At 42.4% G+C, this 23,210-nt stretch overlaps 1 protein-coding gene across 1 annotated transcript; it reads right to left on the bottom strand.

The window, feature by feature from the left end:
• Positions 1 to 290: 290 nt before the first annotated feature.
• F3 (coagulation factor III, tissue factor) lies at positions 291 to 12,015 on the bottom strand. The gene is made up of 7 exons (XM_061186300.1): positions 11,880 to 12,015; positions 11,174 to 11,371; positions 9,981 to 10,092; positions 5,902 to 6,092; positions 3,575 to 3,753; positions 2,547 to 2,706; positions 291 to 1,218 (listed from the first exon to the last, which is right to left on the bottom strand). The coding sequence occupies exons 2-7, from the start codon at positions 11,271 to 11,273 to the stop codon at positions 1,082 to 1,084; spliced, it is 879 nt and encodes a 292-aa protein (XP_061042283.1). The 5' UTR covers positions 11,274 to 11,371; positions 11,880 to 12,015; the 3' UTR covers positions 291 to 1,081.
• Between the last annotated feature and the right edge of the window lie 11,195 nt (positions 12,016 to 23,210).

Below are 23,210 nucleotides of genomic sequence, written 5' to 3'. Positions count from 1 at the left end.
CCTGATCCAAATAGGGGCTTCACCTTTGGTTTTGGTCCTAGAATGAGAAGACATTAAGAAGAGCTGTAGTCAATCCACAGCCACCAAACTGTAAGTGTAATGTAAAGATACCATTGTCATAAGCCACTGAGAATTTCAGGGTCATTTGTTACTGCAGCAGAGCCAACTAATACAAAGGCCAAACCATAAATAATAACTAAGATAAATAAGATATAATAAATAGTCACAATTCCCAGTTACCTTTATTTATATAAAAGTATATTAAATAAATTATCTCAATATATACAAACAGAACAATATTACCTCTATAAATAGAAAATCCCCATATATAAAACCTTTTTTCAAATTACATAAATATGTACAATGATCATAAAGTGTGAAGTACCTTAAATCTTAAACTCTATGTAATTTGTTGGTATAGTAGTCTTATAAAAATACAGCTATCATCTGTCAAGTGTTTCATCAACAGCATTTAAGTCAGTTAAAGTGCTAAACTGTAATGCATGTTATGAATGTGCCCCAAATACAAGTCTTCTGCTTTTAACACATTCATATAAATGTTTGTTTGCTAATTGTTTCGAACCTCCAAAAGTACTCAAAAAAAAACCCCTAAACACCATATTACAGAAGGACAGACATATGTTAGAAAGTCCACCCAGTTTCCATTTTACTCTCCCACATGGTTTGAAGTCGGCCTCTCAAAAGTTCTCCAAAAATCCACCCAGGATTTTTTAGGGCATTTGTTCATTTGTTTTTCCTTAGATGATCTGGCTTCAACTTGAGTGTAGAAAATATACAGTCTAGAGCATGATATGTGCAAAAGATGCTGTAGCGTTAAAATAGAAATTTAAAAAACTTGAAATTGGTTGTACCGCTCATTACGTTCCAAAGTGTCTAATGCTGATGTTGAAACCAGAATGCCAATTGTGAGAACAGGTCAGATAAGAGCTTTCTTTGAGCCCAAGGGTCTCTAAGCTCCAAAACACTCATTTGTGTTTCCATGTATTCTACTGCCTTAAATGTTCTTGGTCACAGTGCAACATGAGCTCTGCAGAGTTGGCAGATCCAAGAGCAGGATCCTTCATGCAACATTGAGGGGCAAGCTCTCCTTCCCACTTCGCCCTGCTCTCGCCTTCCTGCACTTACACAGAGACACAGACATGACGATGATGAAGACGATGACCACAAGCATCACTGCTACAACGATGAAGAACATTTCTGAAAAATAAAAGGTACCAAGTCAACTCAGAGAGAGAGCTTGAATCCCATTTATCAGTGGGCAGAACTGAAGGCATAACCCCAAATTACACCATCCTGCTTTTGCATAACTTGGTATTTCTTTCCTGCACTCTTTCCACCACAACACATTTCGATTAGGAAAGAATCTGTCAAACCCTAGATGTTTGCGGGCAATTGACAATGGTGAAAACGATTTAATAAACTGGATAATGCTCACAGTCTAGAAAGATACGTGAAGATGGAAGCAAGAACGGCTGTTAGAAACAAGTGGCTAAAAATGATGCTGAGTTTGGTGGCAACGATTATAGAAGCTGAACTATCAGTGCAAAGAGAGATACAGAGCACTACCAAGATTCAAGTAAAGAAGAGATGATAACTGGTTGGGGCAATAAGAAGGCTTCCTGGTGGAGGTGGCATTTGAAACGATTCTCAAAGGACACAATTCAGCAGATAGAGAAGAGGCAGGGGAAGCAGCAATCTAGGTGTGCACGAAGTCAGAGAGCAGCGGAACTCAAGCTGGCTTTAGGAGGATGGACCTGAGGGCTGTGGGGATGAGGGACCAGACGGTGCAGGACCAGAGGGAAAGAGAGCCCTTTCCTTCTGTCAGTGTCAATAAACGGGAGGGGATTTTAAAAGTGTTTTTAACAGGCTTAAATTACATCTTAACAAGGCACTAGGTCATTATTGCTATCCTTTGACTTTTTTGTTCCCAAAAGTACTCAGAGCACTATCCCGCTCAAGCCTGGTGGGAGATTCCTGGGCTCTCATCCTCATGCACGTGTCTGAGCCTCCACGGCATCTCCAGATAAGATCCACTCCTCACTTGGCGTCGGGGCCCTGGTGTGGCACATATGTACACATACACGTGCCGGCCAGGCACACACACATGCACATGGTATACCTGATAGACTCAATCCCTTCCCTTCGTGGTTACAACCTTTGTGGCAACAGCCCAAGTAGGTGCTCATAAATGTGCATCAGGTGCTGCTGCACCTGGTCCGGAAGCTCCCCCCAAGCCCCCCAAATCAGAATTTAAGTATGAAGAAATGCTCAGAGAAATCTGCATTTGATGCTAAAGCCTAAACATGTACCATGGGCCCAGGGCTCAGCAGAGAGCTTAGTGCATGGTACGTGCTCAAAAAAACACTTGCTAATAAGGGAACAACATAGAAACATCTCTAAATGCCTAAAATTATGAGTAACCCCCAAACCACAAAAAACCAAGGCAGTTTTCCCCTGAAGAAAGTACATCCTGGTCCTGGAAGGCACCCCTCCCTCCCAGATGGATCAGGGTTAGAGCCACTCACCCGTGGACAGAACTTTCTCTTGGCTAGTGCACTCGATGGGACTTTCTGGACTCTTCTGGTTAGCTCTTCGTGATGGAATCACTGCTTGAACATTGAAACAGTAGTTTTCTCCTTCATCCACATCAATCAAAAACTCATTAGTGTTCATCGTGGCCTTTTTCTGTTAAAAGATAGTCCTTTATTCATCTGGGCTCAGAGTGAATTCTGTCCCCTTTACTAAGTCACTGTGGTAGTTAAAGCCTACATGGACACATCTGACATAAAGGATTGGAAGTGAGTTGGCTCATCAAGTTCCCCCAATAAGTGCTAAGGATGTTTTTTTCCCAAGGATGAAGATATCCAGTTTGGGCACATCCAACCCAGTTTTTAGCCCCTTTAGAAGATATCTGGGGCTTCCTTGGTGGCGCAGTGGTTGAGATTGTGCCTGCCAATGCAGGGGACACGGGTTCGAGCCCTGGTCTGGGAAGATCCCACATGCCGCGGAGCAACTGGGCCCGTGAGCCACAACTACTGAGCCTGCGCGTCTGAAGCCTGTGCTCCGCAACAAGAGAGGCCGCGATAGTGAGAGGCCCACGCACCGCGATGAAGAGTGGCCCCCACTTGCCGCAACTAGAGAAAGCCCTCGCACAGAAACGAAGACCCAACACAGCCAAAAATTAATTAATTAATTAATTAATTTTTTTTAAAAAAAGAAGATATCTGCAGTAAAGGAAAATAGGAATGAAGTATTAATTGTTGAATGGAAAACAACTCTTGTCTCTGGGATCCTCTGTAGAGGAAGAAATGCGGGAGCTGGTGGGAACCTTGGAGATGACCGGTCCAGCCCCTTGGCTGAGGAACCTGCATATCCGAGGAGGCCCTGACCAAGGCAGCTGGAAGTCACAGGTAAAACCAGGACAGCGGCCCCTCCCACTCCACCACCCTGCCCTCTCAACCACCCCCTCTGATATTTGAGTTGGAAAAGAAGTAGGCTGTAAAATCAAGGATCTACAATTTGAAACGAGTCATAAAAACAAAAGAAGGCTCACCTTTCCTGTACTCGAAGCTCTCCAATAATAAAGTATATAATTCAAGTCCTTGCCAAAAACATCGCGGAGGCTTAGGAATGAGCCGCTCACTCTGACTAAGGTACGTGCATCTTGTACGGTCACATTCAGTTTTGTCCCAACTTGTTCAAAACTCCGAATTGTTGGCTGTCCAAGGTTTGCTAAAACACAGAAAATGGGCTTTGTTGGAACCAAAGAATTCTAGACAAAGTAGAATCCCATTAATCACGGTTAATAACAACTTAGTCATCCCTCCTGAAACAGCTCATAGAACCAACTCCCTAGCCCCAGAGCTGAACCCCGAGACGTTCTACAGCAGTGCTGTCCAGCGGAAATGTAATGGGAGCCACAGATGTCACCTTAAATTTCCTTGGAGTCACGTTAGAAAACGTAAAAAGGAACAGGTGAAGTTAATTTTAATAATGTATTTCTTTTAACCTCATATGGCTAGAATAGTATCATTTTTTTAAAAATTTATTTATTTATTTTTATTTTTGGCTGTGTTGGGTCTTCGTTTCTGTGCGAGGGCTTTCTCTAGTTGCAGCGAGCGGGGGCCACTCTTCATCGCGGTGCGCGGGCCTCTCACTATCGCGGCCTCTCTTGTTGCGGAGCACAGGCTCCAGACGCGCAGGCTCAGTAGTTGTGGCTCACGGGCCCAGTTGCTCCGCGGCATGTGGGATCTTCCCAGAACCAGGGCTCGAACCCCTGTGCCCTGCATTGGCAGGCAGATTCTCAACCACTGCGCCACCAGGGAAGCCCTAGAATATTATCATTTTAACATTTAATCAATATAAAAACTTTTGGAGATCTTTCTCAAAATCCAGTGTGTATTTTACACGTAGGGCACTAGCCATATCTCAAGTGCTCAACAGCCACATGTGGTTAACCAAACAGTGCATAAGATTCCATATCTTAGATACAATAAATTAGAGGCTGTGGGAAAGCCCAAGAAATGTCCTTGGTACCTCAAGGAACCAGTTTTAACCACCAGGTCTCTTTGATGGCTCAGTTATCTCATGTGCTTTGGTTGAAGGACAGTAAAACAAATCCCAATAATTTAACAGGAATTATATGCAAGTATGTGTGTGTGTGAGCACACGCAAAAACATAAACTATTTTCCCTCTTGCACCGAGAAAGGATTTGAAGTGGCTGACAAAAAACTCAAGAACTGTAAAAAGGAATCATGAGGATGCTGCCAGTGGAGGGAGAATAAATGTCAATGACCCTGCAGTTACTGCAGGCGGCTGTGGGTAGGGTTGCTACTCTAGCTAAGTGCCGGGAGAGGCACACAGGTAGAAGCACTAGGGGAGTTTGAAGACGGGCTCTGGCACACAGGGGCTCAGGGCAGGCAGCCAGATTCACCTGGGGTGAGGCTGGCCCTATTTCCACCCTCAAAGTAGGTGCTAAGGGGAAAGGCGGCTGCCTGTCCCTCTGGCCCCTTCTCTCCATCCCTGCTTTGAGAAACTCCCCTCTGGGTGTCAGAAGGGTAAATATAAAAGCACCAATAACACAACACTTTCATTCCAAGTCTTCTTGCTAGAGCAGCTGATTTCACTCTTCTCAATGTGCTACATGTGTTTATTTAAAATACCTAGTTCAGAACCAGAGCCGTGTCAAAAAATTTACGCCTCCTACTTGGCAGGAATCCTCTGCTCTCCCTTAGTAGACGCTCAAGTCAGTTTACTGGGCCAAAGTCTGGGGAGAAAAGCATTCTGCGTTTTCAAGACCAGCATGAAGGAAGCAGGATGGGAGCTGGCCCGGCAAGTGCCAGCACATCACAGGACTCAAATCATGGTCAAGCGATTAAAAAGGTCAGCAAGCCCAATTATGAGATTGGAGGGAAATGGAACTCTCCCCATGGATTTGTGACCATCTGTGAAAAACCCTAAACTGGGACTTCTGGTCTGATGGGACTTCTGAAAATTCAGAAGTGAGATATATAAAATCTCCTAAATATATATGGGGAAATACTGGAATATATATGGGAAAATACTGGAACCCCAGGCTTGGTGAATTTCCTACTCCCTGCCCCTCATCCAGCCAGTTACTGGTAGGGTCTGGGGCTAGACTGATGGAGAAACCTACTTGATGACATTGTTATCAACTCCAAAGTTCACGTTCCGTGAACCTCCTGCCACATCCGGAATGAGCGAAGAGGGCTGTGGCACTTACCAGTTTCTGAGAAAGAAGATGTGTTTATGGATAAATATTTTTTTATGTCATGGCTCCTAAGGGTCACAAGCTCACAAGAATATTCAGCAGTTTTTGAAAACAAGAATGAACGGTTACTACAAACCGAGCTACTTACTCTCTAGGTAAGGTGTGAACTCCGGGGAGTTGGTAAACGGAGGCTCCCCAGTAGAACTGATGGCATCCAACGGGTAGGAAAAGACCCGCGCCAAGTATGTCTCTTTCACGTTTTTCATGATCTCATCGGTGACGTCACACTCTGTGTCTGTTGTGTAGAAGCATTTGTTTTTCCAATTTCCTAATCTAGGGCTGAAGGAAGAGAAACGGAACATTATGATTTGCATCCAACAAGACAAACTGTTTTCTGGCTGGGTTGCTGTGTTACAGTAGCCGCTTCCACAAGCAATCCTGAGGAGGCGTTTGGTACACTGAGCACTTTAGATGAGTTTGAATCCTCACAGCAACCTGCGGGTGGCTCTGTAATTGTTCTTACAGATAAGGCAATGGAGGCAAAGGGAGACTGGGTGACCAGCTCCAAGTCACACAGCTGGATTTTGAGCCAGACAGCAATTTGACTACTGGATCTGTGCTCTGAACCGTTTTGTTAAATATCTTTCTTAAAATGTAGATGATCTGTCATGACTATGTGGGAGAAAGGGCAATTTTCCATCAAGACCCAATTATTTATTACAGTCTACTTATTATATTATATTCTGTTTACCACATTCTATATTCTATGTAATATATTCTATCCTATTACATTCTATTGTGACCATTCTTGGTGTGGTTATTTAACAGCTATTGAAACTACTATAAGCCAGGCACTGTACTGGACCCTCAACCATGTTACTTCATTTGGTATAGTCCTTCCAAGAAGGTATTGGATCTTTCTCACATATGAGGACCCTGAAGCACAGAGCTGCTAGGTAACTTGTACATGGTCTCACAGCTTATGCAATGAGAGCTGAGCTGGGTCTGTTCCTCTCATTATACTACATGCCTCCCTCACTTTCACAAGATGTGCTGTCAAAAACTACAGAGCAACAATACAGGTGGTTATCTGTCAAAGTCTGAGACTAAGAGACAGATCTGACGAAAGACAGAGCTTTCTTTTGTAAGATGTCATTGAAGAGGAAATGATTTAAAGAACTGCCAAAAATGAAAGTATCCTGAAATGATATAAAGAGCTTCTAAAAATGAAATTATTCTACAGAACCAAAACAATTCCTAGACAAATGTCACTGCAGCTGGATCCACACACATCTGTCCCACGTAAGTTGACAGCTACCCTGCTCTTCCCCATCATCAACCACCAGCGTTCCCTACCCTTCATTCAAGGCCACATTCCAATCCCACCTTCTGCAGGAATCTCCAGATCTCCTTGCTCAGAACTGATCTCTCCCTTCCCCATCCCCCAGCACTGACATCTCATTAAAGCACTTAACATGAGGTTGGTACCAGGGCTCCACACCCTTGTGCTCCCCCATCACGCAGTGGGGCTTTAGGGCTTGCACATGGCCAGGCCTCGCTGGGTATTAGATGATTTACATATCCAGGTTGAACCGGGGGAAAACAAGCTGCCATATGGATTCAGTTGTCTAAATCTAGGCATGAGAACCATAAATAAGTATTTTTTTAAAAGTCTGAACTAAGTGATCAGGCTAAGAGGGTGTGAGTAAACACATTCTGGGTCCTTAAATTCACAAACAAAGATTGATACAGAAATATCAGTTTACATACTCTTAGATTTCTCTAATTTTCTGTGATAAAAGTAGAGATGCAGTCTTAATTCCAGAATGACCAGAATGCATTTTTTAAAATTACATCATTTCTATTTTAAAAAGTGAACGGGAACCTGATGATTCTTCTCCACTGCTACGGCAAACAAATGGTTCAGATAACAGAGCAACACTGCTGGGTGCTGTGGCTACATTCCGTCTAAGAGAGAGCATTTGGCTCCTCCCAGCTCACAGTAGCAACCACAGTCCTCTGACAAAATTTAGCACAAGCAACTAAATCACCAAAAGTAATAAAGCCATAAACTGCTGTGAACAGGTTAGGAAGGGGCAATTCTGCAGTTCAGTTCCTCTGAATGCTATTATCAGCATGAACAATATAAACGCCTCCGAGGTTCCTCCGGGTATTGCGAAATCTCCTGATTTGGAAATAATAAAAGTTCCGCCTGAACTTCTAAAAAATCCCAACAGAATCCAGACTCACCAATTAAGGAGCAAGTTGTTTTCTACAAGCTTGGGAAGTTCCGTTTTAGAATTCAGAACGTTTCATGGAATCAATACTACAAGGGATGGGTCGGTGCTAAGGCTTGAGCCAGTAACACTTTGCAACCACCGGTGAACACTGTTTCCAAAGGGGAAAAAGGCAGTTGGCGCTCCAAGGAGGGGCTTCAGACACAGCAGCGGCGCCCTGTGTTTGAGGACAGGCTGGTGGTGAGGTGGGTGGGTCAGAAGGAGCTGCAGGTCACGATGCTTTCTCTAGGGAAGGAAACCGGGAGGGAGGAAGGCGCACTGAGGAGACCAGTGGGAATGACTTTCTTTCCTCCTCCCGGCTTTGATGCCCCACATCAGACCCGGGGAGACCCATTGAGGAGGTGGTGGTGCGCGACGCTGAGTAGACCGTGGTACCCGACCCTGCTGGGCGAGCCCCATCAGCGCAGTCATGAATAAGTCCCTCACCTTCCCAGGGCCAGTTTCCTCTTCTATAAAATGATTGCTACGGTCCCTTCACCCAGGAATCCCATTTACCCGTGGGCTGGTCGCCGAAGAGTGCGAGTCTCCGGCAGGGGCGAGGGACTGCTCACACGTCCTCCAGCACAGGTGTGGAGACGGCCGGTACGGCGGGAACCACCCCCAGCCCGGGTCCGCGGGCGCCCCCAAGAGGCAGCTCTGCACTAGGATGTTTGCACAAGGGGACTGCGTCCACTTAAATAACAACAGCCTTGCAAAGTCCAAGAACTTGGAGTTGACAAAGGCTTATGTTTAAAAAGCTGGTAAATCAGAAATATGTTTCCTCGTGTTCACCAAACTTAATATATTTCGGAGGTAAGCATTCCTCCTAAAATCTTATTTTCACTACCCAGAAGGAAAGCGTCTACTCAGGTAAACTTCAGCTCTGTATCAGTGGAATTACTAACTCTCAACCAGTAGAATCTGATTTGACAAGTTTGACCATAATCGTTAATTATTACCTCGAGTTATGAAATTCCTTTAAATCTTTCTATGTATCTATACAAGCATGCATGCACACACAAATTCTCTTCCGTGTTGCCTTGGCAATGGTTGTCATGAAGTTGATTTTGGAAAAAAACAAAAACAAAAAAACACCTAAAAGCCCCACTCCATACTTAGGAGCGGCATTCCAAATGCTACAAAAGGCTTGACAGAAGCTAAACAAAATAGCAAAGCACCTTTAATTTTAGCCAGTGATACTTTTGTGCCTTTTACAAGCAGTGTTAATTTCCACAGCTGCTCTCTTCTACTTAATAAGAGCTCTACCACGCCTCCTAGAACATTTCAGAAACCAAAAACTTGCTAAGAATATGGTGACAACCATCAAAAAGAGGACACTGAGATTGAATATGCTGAATTAGGGGCTCTTGGGGACAGCTGCCAATCAGGGATGGGGACAGATGAGCCCTGACAGCTCAGGGTGCAGACAGAGGAGTATTCCGTTCCTGCTCAGTGAGTCATGAATTTGATCCCCTCCAAGATCACGTATGCAACCGAATTTTGAATCATGAATCCAAAGATTAATGAATCAAACACTGTTTAAGGGCAATGTATACATCCGAACTCCTCCCCACCTCTTCTCTAACATGTTAAATCCCGCTAGCAGTCTAGACAGCACGGAAAAAGAGCTGTGTACTTAGATGAGATGAATTATCAGCGATCAGTGCCACCGTGGCTTGCTCAAGAAGGTTCTCCTATCCACAGCTTATACTCTACTTACAAATTTCCCCATCATCTCCTAAAACAATTAAAATGTTCTATCAGTTTAAGGTCTGGAAATGTTGCAGGCTTGACAGAGTATGGCTCTGGCCAGCAAATTACGATGAATGCCCTCTTCTTTGTTATCTGTTAAATAATCTCATCCATCAATCAGCTTTAAAGACATTTATATTCAGCACAGGAAAGTGGAAACAGCAAAAATCTTATTTTTCTTTTTTGGTACCTAGCTTACCTTATCTGAACAGTGTAGACGTGATTGATGGGTTTGGGTTCCCACTCCAAAATGGTCTTGAAATTAGTTGACTTCCAAGTTAAATTATATGCTACTACTACATCTGTAGTGCCTTTAAACAACAGAGAAACAGCTATTAATGTTTACATGAACTTCTCAGCACACGATTTCATGCTGATGGTATAAAACATCTTCCCACTCCCCAACATCATCATAAACCTCACATTAATATTTTTCCAACCACAAGAGTTTTAACTGAATTATCATAAGAAAAAATCTGCAATTTTTTCCTAAACCCAGAATTTCCTCATGGCAAGATTGACCGGGTAATCTGAGGAAACACACAAGGATCTTGAAATTCTTGTTTGAACTTATTCATGGGGTAAGCCTGTGGTAATGACCTGGAAGCACAGCCCACGAGCCATCAGTGGCCCAGGGTGTCCACGGCCCAACTCGGGAAGGGCAGGACTGCAGGTTCAACTTAGCAGGGAAAGCCGGCTAGGAAGGGTTTTCCATAAATTACGTTAAAGGGCAAAGCCCACATGTGTAAGAAGAGTTAGGACTGCATCCAATAAAAAACCCGAACCTTGACTTTTTTCATTTGTATCGAAAATGTCTCTATACTGAAACTTCCACAGACACCCATGCAGCCGTTAAGCCTGTTACACCGTCGGATGTATTCGGTTAGGATGCCTTGGTGTTAAGGTCTGCTTGGCCAGTTCTCAGCAGATCAGCCTCTGCCCTGTCCGCACACAGAACAGGCTTACAGGGCATGCACAATGTGGTGCCTGCTCCAGGCCAAGCGACATTTTGCAAGGACTGCCTCTAACGCAATCTAAAACACATACGATCAAGATAAGACCGAGAGCCGCTTTTTATTATGGAAAGTGCATATATAATGAAGGATAACATTCAAACATTGCACGCCGACCCGTGCAGGTGAGGAGCCACGTCCCACCACCTTCAAGGTGTCGGCTCCCTGGGAAGCTCTTTCCCTAAACTTACAGCGAGAGCCCCAAACGCACGTAGGCAACGCTGGACGCCACGAGCAAGCATCTCTAGCAGAAGGGGCGGCGGGTCCCGGGCGGGTGGCACCTCAGGGCGGCAGGGCGAGCCTGCTGCCAGCCAAGACTGTCCTCCCTCCTCCCGATGGCGGGCCCCAGGGCTCGGGGTGGGGGGAGGGTGCCACTCACCTGTGGCTCCGGCCACCCGGACCAGGACCCAGCCGAATAGGAGCGCCCGAGCGACGGCGGCCTCGGAGCAGGGCACCCGGGGCCCGGTGGGGGTCGCCATGTTCACGAGCTGACGGCGAGGTCGGGGGGATTCCTTGCGCCCCGGAGGCTGGGGAGGCGGGGAGGCTGCGGAGGTTGGACTGGAGGCGCCCGGGGCTGCTGGATGGAGCAGGAGGGGCGCGAGAAACCCCGAGTCTGTGGGAGCCCGTGCCCGGCGCGCTTTAAAGAGTCCCACGCACGCCCGCGCCTCCGCAGGCCCTGCGCCCGCCCCCGCCCCTCCTCCCGACTCCCCGCCCCTAGCCAGGCTCCAGCCACCTCCCTGGGCTGCTCCCGGCGAGTCCACGCCCCGGCCCCGCCTCCTCCCGGTAGGAAACTCCGAAACCCTGCAGGGGCTGATTCACCCGTGATTCAATCGGCCGCCAAGCGCGAGTGTCCTTCGGCCACTGGCGGCTCCAGGTGCTGAGGGGAACCAGGGTCCCAGCCACCCAGACCCCCTGAATCCCCAGCTCTGGCCCCCAGGCCACCGACCCCGATGTCCCGCCTGAGTGGGCGGCAGGTCTGTTGGGAAGGAAAAGGTGGCGGTTGGAAGGAGTTCGCGGTGGAGGAGAGGGATCCCTCCCTTCCATTTGGCGATGCAGTGTCCCGCCGGCGGGAGCGCAGTACTTACCGAGTTTAATAGAAAGTACTGGCTCCGGGCTCCTCTCCGGCCCCAGCGGGCATTTCCCGGGCGCTTTGCCCGCGTCGGGCTGAGCCTTGGAATCTGCAGCCAAGTAACAGCGTGACGGGGAGCAGAGCCCTCTCCCAGCTGTGATTTCGTCTTTCGCCCCGAAGGCAATGATACCTGGCCCGCCTACCTCCCCGGGCCCTTAGCCTGGGTGCATCCTATGAGATGGTGCCAATGCAGGTGTTTCTACGGGTCCGAAGGTCAGTCAGCCCAGGCACAAACCAGCCCAACTCGGGTTAGTGACCGAGGAAGAACTGCCCCAAATCTGGCACTTTGCCTCTGGGAGAATTCCAAGGTGACATCTGCCGCCCTTGAAGATGACGCTGAAGACGACGTTTGCGGGACTGAGTTCTGCTCAAGTATAAAGAAACCAAAAATGAAATTTAAAAATATAGTCAGACTTAAGCTTTGGTTTTTCTGAATTTTCTGGCTTCCTCTTCTGGGCTTTGCTGTAAAGTTGTCAGGCAAGAGAATGTTAACTCTTATTCTACTGAGCGGCTCTGTAGGCGGTCTTGTCAAAGTATTGCCATCATTCTTTACTGTACTCTGTAGTTGCCTCCGAGACAGACTGGAGAGTTTTTAGGAGAGTGTAGTCTGTTTTCTCTCTCCTTCTCTCCCAGTTTTTTTCTAGGGAAATTTGCCTTGCATTTTAGTGCACACTCTATACACATTTCCATATAGCCTGCTGAGCCACAGCATTACACTTATTTTAAAAGAAATGAAACTTTGCAAAATTAAATTTTCCCCCTTTCCTTGAACTGAAATAGCACATCCAGGTTTAGCTCTTGTAGTCCTTCCTTCCTGGAGGCTGAAAGCTGCACTTGCTGGTTTCCTCTTTGAGCTCTCCTCCAACTCTAAAATAAAATTTATATTTGCAAAACTAAGCCATGCAATCCTCCTTTTTGCAGTCTCTGGCCTGAGTCATTTTTCCTAACAGATCTCTAGCCCCACATGGGTTGTGATTCTTTGTGCTCTGGAGTTGAAGGTAGCTGGGAGAAAATGTTACACTTCAATCAAGTGCCTTACAAGACCCAAGGAATTGTTGCTCTGTCTGCAGAGTAATTGATTGTATTTGGAGCCACTGACTGTCCTGAAATCATAAAGGGCTTTAAACAATCAGCATTTTTTAAATTGTCAAGATCAGCAATTTGATAAGAAAAATATGTTTAACATTATATTGTGATACCAAAGGTGCCATAAATGTTGACAAAGTAGAAGAATATTTATTTTGCATATTCACTAAAGTTATCAGGCAGGAAAGAGAGGAATTTGTTGGGTGTTAGCATAGGTTTTTGAGTGAATATAGAATGACTTTCTTTAAGATTTGAAAAATGCACAATAGCCAGGACATGGAAGCAACCTGAGTGTCCATCGACAGATGAATGGATAAAGAAGATGTGGCACATATATACAATGGAATATTACTCAGCCATAAAAAGAAACGAAATTGAGTTATTTGCAGTGAGGTGGATGGACCTAGAGACTGTCATACAGAGTGATGTAAGTCAGAAAGAGAAAAACAAATACTGTATGCTAACACATATATATGGAATCTAAAAAAAAAAAAAAATGGTTCTGAAGAACCTAGGGGCAGGACAGGAATAAAGACGCAGACTAGAGAATGGACTTGAGGACACGGGGAGGGGGAAGGGTAAGCTGGGACGAAGTGAGAGAGTGGCATGGACATTTATACACTACCAAATGTAAAGTAGATAGCTAGTGGGAAGCAGCCGCATAGCACAGGGAGATCAGCTGGGTGCTTTGTGACCACCTAGAGGTGTGGGATAGGGAGGGTGGGAGGGAGACGCAAGAGGGAGGAGAAATGGGGATAAATGTATATGTATAGCTGATTCACTTTGTTATACAGCAGAAACTAACACACCATTGTAAAGCAATTATATTCCAATAAAGATGTTAAAAATAAATAAATTTAAAAAAAGTTAAATGTAGACAAATCTAAAAAACATGTACAATATAGGAGTTAGGAATACCTTTTTAATTAAAACTGCAAATCCCAAAGCTATGTAAGAATGTGAAGGCATATTTGAATATATGAAAATTAAAGTTTTTGTGTATACAAAAAACTCCACAAATAAAGTCAATTATCAAAGGTAAAAAAATAAAAATAAAAGATTTGAAAAATGCTAAAAAAAAAAAAATACCACTTTCAAGAAGAGGAAGAAAACGGGCTATGGTAAGTAACATTTCATAGTAAAGTTTTTTTCCTGGTTGATCAGACTGTGGCCAAATGATTTCTAGTGCTGCTCTGCACAGTTAAAATTTCACTATTGATAATTTTTTGCACAGAAACAGATTGATTATTAAAACAGTTTTTTTTTAACCCCCTTCAATAAAGTGGAGCTCAGCAGTTACCAAAGTTTCCTCCTATATGATACACCTTGGAGGTTCAGAAGTTTGAAAAGGTCCTAAACTATAATGATAATCAGGCTGGCCTGACCAATCCCCTTATGATGAGATCTTAGAATGTCACATGACTGGGGGGACCTCACAGACATGCCTTCACAGATGACGATCCTGTGCTCAGCTGGCCTGAGTGAACCCCGCTTGCCTAATCTCACAATACACATCTGGTCTTCTGACCCCAGGAGATTTCTTTGCACAACCATGCTTTCTTCTCCCAATGCATGGAATTAAGATTAGGTTGTAAACCCAAGCTCACTTTAATTAGTTTATTCATCCGTAGGTGCCCAACAATGCTCTGCAATTGGTGTAGAAAATATTTGCAGTTTGGGGACCTCACTGTTCTCCCGCAGAAATATTCTGATGGTTTGTCCTTCAAACATGCATGCATGGAGTCATGTAGCAGGGTTGCATTGCCTTTGCATAACCGGTGATGAAATGCTGTTGGTGAAGAGTCTGAAGGTGACTGGGGCAATGTTGCCGCGCTTCCTCTGTACTTTTATAGCACTCCCCACCTGTTTCACAGACTTGACTTCATTGAATACTTCACTTGATTTCAACTGTGTGTTTGTCGTCTGTCTTTCCCACTAGAGCCCCTTCGGGGAATAAGGACTGGGTTTTCTTCTTCACATTTCTCACACAATTACAAGCACCTGGTAGGCTTTAATACATTTTGAATCAATAAACACTTTGAAACCATGCATGCAGCTAGATATTTTCACTGGCATTCGAGAGATGAAATTTGTCATCGAGATTCTTCTGCTAGTGGCCGGCAGTGAATGTTCCGTAAGAGCTCAACTTGGTAAGAAAATACAAATCCACCATGTGTTACAAGGTCTCACTTGACAGTGAGCCCCAGCTGTCTAATGATTAATGATCCTTTGCTACAGCCAAAAAATCTAATCAGGAGAAGTGGCTGAAGAGCAGAAAACAAATGTCAAAGTTTGGGAAATGGTTAGCCTTTTCCTAAGAGACTCGATATTAGAGTGATTCAGAAGATGTTCAGTCATCTTATGAACTGTTGCTAGCTTTCCTTGCTTAGAAAGGCTTAATAACTTTTCAGAATAAATGGCACAAAATGTATCTCTCCCCAGGAAAGGGATAGGTTAAGCTTTATGATAGAAGGTGAAATTGAGAGTAATTTATATGAAACTATTATATTCATATGAAATCGTAAAAAGAGCAATAAAACCATTTACCCAAAATTCAGGTAAAAGGCAAAGTATGAAAAAAGACCAGAGGGAATAAGTGTGGGAACACAGAGTTCCAGGGGGAAAAAAATGTGACTTAGCAGATCCTAAAAAACATCTGGCAGGGTATAGTTAGTCATGGAAAAGTTGACAGTCATGATTATGCATTTTGTGAAAATAATTATATACTAGTCTAACAGTTAACATTTAGACCGAAATTAAATAGTTGAGAGTCCATAAAATGAAATCTATTGTCCTGGTCATTCAAAATACTTCTACTAGCTGTCTAGAATAGTTTACAAGAAACTTTGCCAAATGTTATCCCATAGCACCAGTATTCTGAAAAGTATAGTTTTAGAGAAAAAGCTTCCAGTTCAAATATTAGACAGGATTATTATTTTCAGCACACAACTATCTTTATAAGCTTAAGGCTTATCAGACTTCCTGCCAAATTTCATTTTGATGAACAGTAAATATTCATCATACATTATCTACATACAATGTTGACAAAATAAATAAATCATAAATGTAAATTGTGGACATTGTTTTAGTAAGAAAAAGTCATTTAAAATTAAAGCCTTTAACATATGTTCTTAGTAATATAACACATATGGTTTAAAAGTTTTTATATGTATCCTCTTTCTTTCTTTCTTTCCATTTTTTCTCCCTTTTATTCTGAGCCGTGTGGATGAAAGGCTCTTGGTGCCCCAGCCAGGCATCAGGGCTGTGCCTCTGAGGTGGGAGAGCCAACTTCAGGACACTGGTCCACAAGAGACCTCCCAGCTCCATGTAATACCAAACGGCGAAAATCTCTCAGAGATCTCCATCTCACCATCAAGACCCAGCTTCACTCAACGACCAGCAAGCTACAGTGCTGGATACCGTATGCCAAACAACTAGCAAGACAGGAACACAGCCCCATCCATTAACAGAGAGGCTGCCTAAAATCATAATAAGGCCACAGACACCCCAAAACACACCACCAGACGTGGACGAGCCCACCAGAAAGACAACATCCAGCCTCATCCACCAGAACACAGGCACTAGTTCCCTCCACCAGGAAACCTACACAACCCACTGAACCAACCTTAGCCACTGGGGACAGATACCAAAAACAACGGGAACTACGAACCTGCAGCCTGTGAAAAGGAGACCCCAAACACAATAAGATAAGCAAAATGAGAAGACAGAAAAACACACAGCAGATGAAGGAGCAGGGTCAAAACACACCAGACCTAACAAATGAAGAGGAAATAGGTAATCTACCTGAAAAAGAATTCAGAATAATGATAGTAAGGATGATCCAAAATCTTGGAAATAGAATAGACAAAATGCAAGAAACATTTAACAAGGACGTAGAAGAACTAAAGAGGAACCAAGCAACGATGAAAAGCACAATAAATGAAATTAAAAATACTCTAGATGGGATCAATAGCAGAATAACTGAGGCAGAAGAACGGATAAGTGACCTGGAAGATAAAATGGTGGAGATAACTACTGCAGAGCAGAATAAAGAAAAAAGAATGAAAAGAACTGAGGACAGTCTCAGAGACCTCTGGGACAACATTAAACGCACCAACATTCGAATTATAGGGGTCCCAGAAGAAGAAGAGAAAAAGAAAGGGACTGAGAAAATATTTGAAGAGATTATAGTTGAAAACTTCCCTAATATGGGAAAGGAAATAGTTAATCAAGTCCTGGAAGCACAGAGAGTCCCATACAGGATAAATCCAAGGAGAAACACACCAAGACACATATTAATCAAACTATCAAAAATTAAATATAAAGAAAACATATTAAAAGCAGCAAGGGAAAAACAACAAATAACACACAAGGGCATCCCCATAAGGTTAACAGCTGATCTTTCAGCAGAAACTCTGCAAGCCAGAAGGGAGGGGCAGGATATACTTAAAGTGATGAAGGAGAAAAACCTACAACCAAGATTACTCTACCCAGCAAGGATCTCATTCAGATTTGATGGAGAAATTAAAACATTTACAGACAAGCAAAAGCTGAGAGAGTTCAGCACCAGCAAACCAGCTTTACAACAAATGCTAAAGGAACTTCTCTAGGCAAGAAACACAAGAGAAGGAAAACACCTACAATAACAAACCCAAAACATTTAAGAAAATGGGAATAGGAACATACATATCGATAATTACCTTAAATGTAAATGGATTAAATGCTCCCACCAAAAGACACAGACTGGCTGAATGGATACAAAAACAAGACCCATATATATGCTGTCTGCAAGAGACCCACTTCAGACCTAGAGACACATACAGACTGAAAGTGAGGGGATGGAAAAAGATATTCCATGCAAATGGAAATCAAAAGAAAGCTGGAGTAGCAATCCTCATATCAGACAAAATAGACTTTAAAATAAAGACTATTACAAGAGACAAAGAAGGACACTATATAATGATCAAGGGATCGATCCAAGAGGAAGGTATAACAATTGTAAATATTTATGCACCCAACATAGGAGCACCTCAATACATAAGGCAAATACTAACAGCCATAAAAGGGGAAATCGACAGCAACACAATCATAGTAGGGGACTTTAACACCCCACTTTCACCAATGGACAGATCATCCAAAATGAAAATAAATAAGGAAACACAAGCTTTAAATGATACATTAAACAAGATGGACTTGATTGATATTTATAGGACATTCCACCCAAAAACAACAGAATACACATTTTTCTCAAGTGCTCATGGAACATTCTCCAGGATAGATCATATCTTGGGTCACAAATCAAGCCTTGGTAAATTTTAAAAAATTGAAATCGTATCAAGTATCTTTTCCGACCACAACGCTATGAGACTAGATATCAATTACAGGAAAAGATCTGTAAAAACTACAAACACATGGAGGCTACACAATACACTACTTAGTAACGAAGTGATCACTGAAGAAATCAAAGGGGAAATCAAAAAATACCTAGAAACAAATGACAATGGAGACACGACGACCCAAAACCTATGGGATGCAGCAAAAGCAGTGCTAAGAGGGAAGTTTATAGCAATACAAGCCTACATCAAGAAACAGGAAACATCTCGAATAAACAACCTAACCTTGCACCTAAAGCAATTAGAGAAAGAAGAACAAAAAACCCCCAAAGCTAGCAGAAGGAAAGAAATCATAAAGATCAGATCAGAAATCAATGAAAAAGAAATGAAGGAAACAATAGCAAAAATCAATGAAACTAAAAGCTGGTTCTTTGAGAAGATAAACAAAATTGATAAACCATTAGCCAGACTCATCAAGAGAAAAAGGGAGAAGACTCAAATTAATGGAATTAGAAATGAAAAAGGAGAAGTAACCACTGACACTGCAGAAATACAAACGATCATGAGAGATTACTACAAGCAACTCTATGCCAATAAAATGGACAACCTGGAAGAAATGGACAGATTCTTAGAAATGCACAACCTGCCAAGACTGAACCAGGAAGAAATAGAAAATATGAACAGACCAATCACAAGCACTGAAATTGAAACTGTGATTAAAAATCTTCCAACACACAAAAGCCCAGGACCAGATGGCTTCACAGGCGAATTCTATCAAACATTTAGAGAAGAGCTAACACCTATCCTTCTCAAACTCTTCCAAAATATTGCAGAGGGAGGAACACTCCCCAACTCATTCTATGAGGCCACCATCACCCTGATACCAAAACCAGACAAAGATGTCACAAAGAAAGAAAACTACAGGCCAATATCACTGATGAACATAGATGCAAAAATCCTCAACAAAATACTAGCAAACAGAATCCAACAGCACATTAAAAGGATTATACACCATGATCAAGTAGGGTTTATTCCAGGAATGCAAGGATTCTTCAATATACGCAAATCAATCAACGTGATACATCATATTAACAAATTGAAGGAGAAAAACCATATGATCATCTCAATAGATGCAGAGAAAGCTTTCGACAAAATTCAACACCCATTTATGATAAAAGTCCTGCAGAAAGTAGTCATAGAGGGAACTTTCCTCAGCATAATAAAGGCCATATATGACAAACCCACAGCCAACATTGTCCTCAATGGTGAAAAACTGAAACCATTTCCACTAAGATCAGGAACAAGACAAGGTTGCCCACTCTCACCACTATTATTCAACATAGTTTTGGAAGTGTTAGCCACCGCAATCAGAGAAGAAAAAGAAATAAAAGGAATCCAAATCGGAAAAGAAGAAGTAAAGCTGTCACTGTTTGCAGATGACATGATACTATACATAGAGAATCCTAAAGATGCTACCAGAAAACTACTAGAGCTAATCAATGAATTTGGTAAAGTAGCAGGATACAAAATTAATGCACAGAAATCTCTTGCATTCCTGTATACTAATGATGAAAAATCTAAAAGTGAAATTAAGAAAACACTCCCGTTTACCATTGCAACAAAAAGAATAAAATATCTAGGAATAAACCTACCTAAGGAGACAAAAGACCTGTATGCAGAAAATTATAGGACACTGATGAAAGAAATTAAAGATGATACAAATAGATGGAGAGATATACCATGTTCTTGGATTGGAAGAATCAACATTGTGAAAATGACTCTGCTACCCAAAGCAATCTACAGATTCAATGCAATCCCTATCAAACTACCACTGGCATTTTTCACAGAACTAGAACAAAAAATTTCACAATTTGTATGGAAACACAAAAGACCCCGAATAGCCAAAGCAATCTTGAGAACGAAAAATGGAGCTGGAGGAATCAGGCTCCCTGACTTCAGACTATATTACAAAGCTACAGTAATCAAGACAGTTTGGTACTGGCACAAAAACAGAAATATAGATCAATGGAACAGGATAGAAAGCCCAGAGATAAGCCCATGCACGTATGGTCACCTTATCTTTGATAAAGGATGCAAGCATATACAGTGGAGAAAAGACAGCCTCTTCAATAAGTGGTGCTGGGAAAATTGGACAGGTACATGTAAAAGTATGAAATTAGAACACTCCCTGACACCATACACAAAAATAAACTCAAAATGGATTAAAGACCTAAGTGTAAGGCCAGACACTATCAAACTCTTAGAGGAAAACATAGGCAGAACACTCTATGACATAAATCACAGCAAGATCCTTTTTGACCCAGCTCCTAGAGAAATGGAAATAAAAACACAAATAAACAAATGGGACCTAATGAAACTGAAAAGCTTTTGCACAGCAAAGGAAACCATAAACAAGACCAAAAGACAACCCTCAGAATGGGAGAAAATATTTGCAAATGAAGCAACTGACAAAGGATTAATCTCCAAGATTTACAAGCAGCTCATGCAGCTCAATAACAAAAAAACAAACAACCCAATCCAAAAATGGGCAGAAGACCTAAATAGACATTTCTCCAAAGAAGATATACAGATTGCCAACAGACACATGAAAGAATGCTCAACATCATTAATCATTAGAGAAATGCAAATTAAAACTACAATGAGGTATCATCTCACACCGGTCAGAATGGCCATCATCAAAAAATCTAGAAACAATAAATGCTGGAGAGGGTGTGGAGAAAAGGGAACACTCTTGCACTGTTGGTGGGAATGTAAATTGATACAGCCACTATGGAGAACAGTATGGAGGTTCCTTAAAAAACTAAAAATAGAACTACCATATGACCCAGCAATCCCACTACTGGGCATATACCCTGAGAAAACCATAATTCAGAAAGAGTCATGTACCAAAATATTCATTGCAGCTCTGTTTACAATAGCCAGGACATGGAAGCAACCTAGGTGTCCATCATCGGATGAATGGATAAAGAAGATGTGGCACATATATACAATGGAATATTACTCAGCCATAAAAAGAAATGAAATGGAGGTGTTTGTAATGAGGTGGATGGAGTTAGAGTCTGTCATACAGAGTGAAGTAAGTCAGAAAGAGAAAAAGAAATACAGTATGCTAACACATATATATGGAATCTAAGGAAAAAAAAAAAGGTCATGAAGAACCTAGTGGCAAGATGGGAATAAAGACACAGACCTACTAGAGAATGGACTTGAGGATATGGGGAGGGGGAGGGGTGAGATGTGACAGGGTGACAGAGTGGCATAGACATATATACACTACCAAATGTAAAATAGATAGCTAGTGGGAAGCAGCCGCATAGCACAGGGAGATCAGCTCGGTGCTTTGTGACCACCTAGAGGGGTGGGATAGGGAGGGTGGGAGGGAGGGAGATGCAAGAGGGAAGAGATATGGGAACATATGTATATGTATAACTGATTCACTTTGTTATAAAGCAGAAGCTAACACACCATTGTAAAGCAATTACACTTCAATAAAGATGTTTAAAAATATAAAAAAAATAAAAAATAAAAAAAAATAAAAAAAAAGTTTTTATATGGTATCATGTTATGAAAACATCCCTTAATTCCCCATTTCTATATCTCCTTATACCTGACTGTTGGGCTGGACCCCGCAGGCCTGCAAGCCTTGCAGTTGCCCAGCCTGGAGACGGAGATCGAAGAAGAGCCTGGAGACAGCGACAGAGACTTTAATGGTTTAATAGATGGGGGAATCTTACCCAAAGTGTCCTGGAGCAACACCCCACCATGTGCAGCAGACAGTGAGCAGGAAATGGCAGCAGTCTTTACTACTTGGGGAAGAAGGAGGCTACCATTTATAAGGGGAATTGACATCAGGTTGTCTCATCAGTTACCAGGGACAAATTAAGCCCTATAAGTAAGGACTGTATAGTCATGTGAGTGAAGTAGGCACTGGTCAAGTAGGGGATGTACCGAGAGCAAGAGACCAGCCGTCCTGAGTGGCCAGGACTTACCCTGACATATGCACTAATTTGATGAACAGAAATCTATTCATTCAATAAATGCTTGAGTATCTTGCCTGATGCTGAGTTCTCTGCTAGACTTTTGATATAAAACAAAAAGAATCCTTCCTCTGTACATACATTACATCCTATGTAATGATTTGTATGATTTTCTGCCAGCATTTTAGTTTGGATATGAACAATCTTAACAATGTTATTTATTAATAAATTTTGTTCCATGCAAATTTAAAAAAAAATAACCTTTAGGCATGTCATGGTCAGTCCATCAAACAGGTGTCTTTAACTCAGAAAATCATCTGTGGGCTTGAAGTATATATACTTTATCAGGTTGGATGTATCGATGAACTCTCAAAGTTTTGTACATGGAAAAAAATGAATTCCAATATAGAAAGACAACCCTATTAAAAGGCAAGTCTAATAGAAAAAGATAATTAGGTGTGGAATTCCTCAGATGAATAATTTTAAAAGATAATGAAATAACCACCTCAGATGAAAAATTTTAAAAATAATGATATAAACAGTTTAAAAACATTTGCATAGGAGGATTCATTCTTTTTTAGATAATTCATTTGCTGATATTTTATAAAATAGCATAGGTCACAAATGCTCCAAAATTTTAGCCCATCACTCATCCAATCACTTGCTGCCTTTAGTGAATGATGCTCTGTCCTATTACACCAATTCCTCTTGAAAACAGAGCTTTCAAGCCTGTAAGTAATTCCTGAATAAGCCAAGTTATTTCCACACTGGAAGCATGTTTATAATGTTTGGCTAGTTGTAATTGCTGTCCTAAACTATCACCCTTTAAGTTACTATATTGTAGCAACTTACAGTTCTAAATCAGCTACA

This window comes from Eubalaena glacialis, chromosome 3, assembly GCF_028564815.1.
Source record: "Eubalaena glacialis isolate mEubGla1 chromosome 3, mEubGla1.1.hap2.+ XY, whole genome shotgun sequence".
In the NCBI taxonomy this organism is placed as follows: domain Eukaryota; kingdom Metazoa; phylum Chordata; class Mammalia; order Artiodactyla; family Balaenidae; genus Eubalaena; species Eubalaena glacialis.
The sequence above is the reverse complement of the archived record's forward strand: the minus strand, read 5'-3'. Positions and strand labels throughout refer to the sequence as shown.

Coding starts and splice junctions, on each gene's coding strand:
- F3 (XM_061186300.1), bottom strand. CDS start 11,273: ATGGCGACCCCCACCGGGCCCCGGGTGCCCTGCTCCGAGGCCGCCGTC. Junction 6,093..9,980: donor GTCTACACTGTTCAGATAAG/GTAAGCTAGGTA, acceptor CTCTTCCTTCAG/CCCTAGATTAGGAAATTGGA. Junction 1,219..2,546: donor AGAGAAAGTTCTGTCCACGG/GTGAGTGGCTCT, acceptor TTTATTTTTCAG/AAATGTTCTTCATCGTTGTA.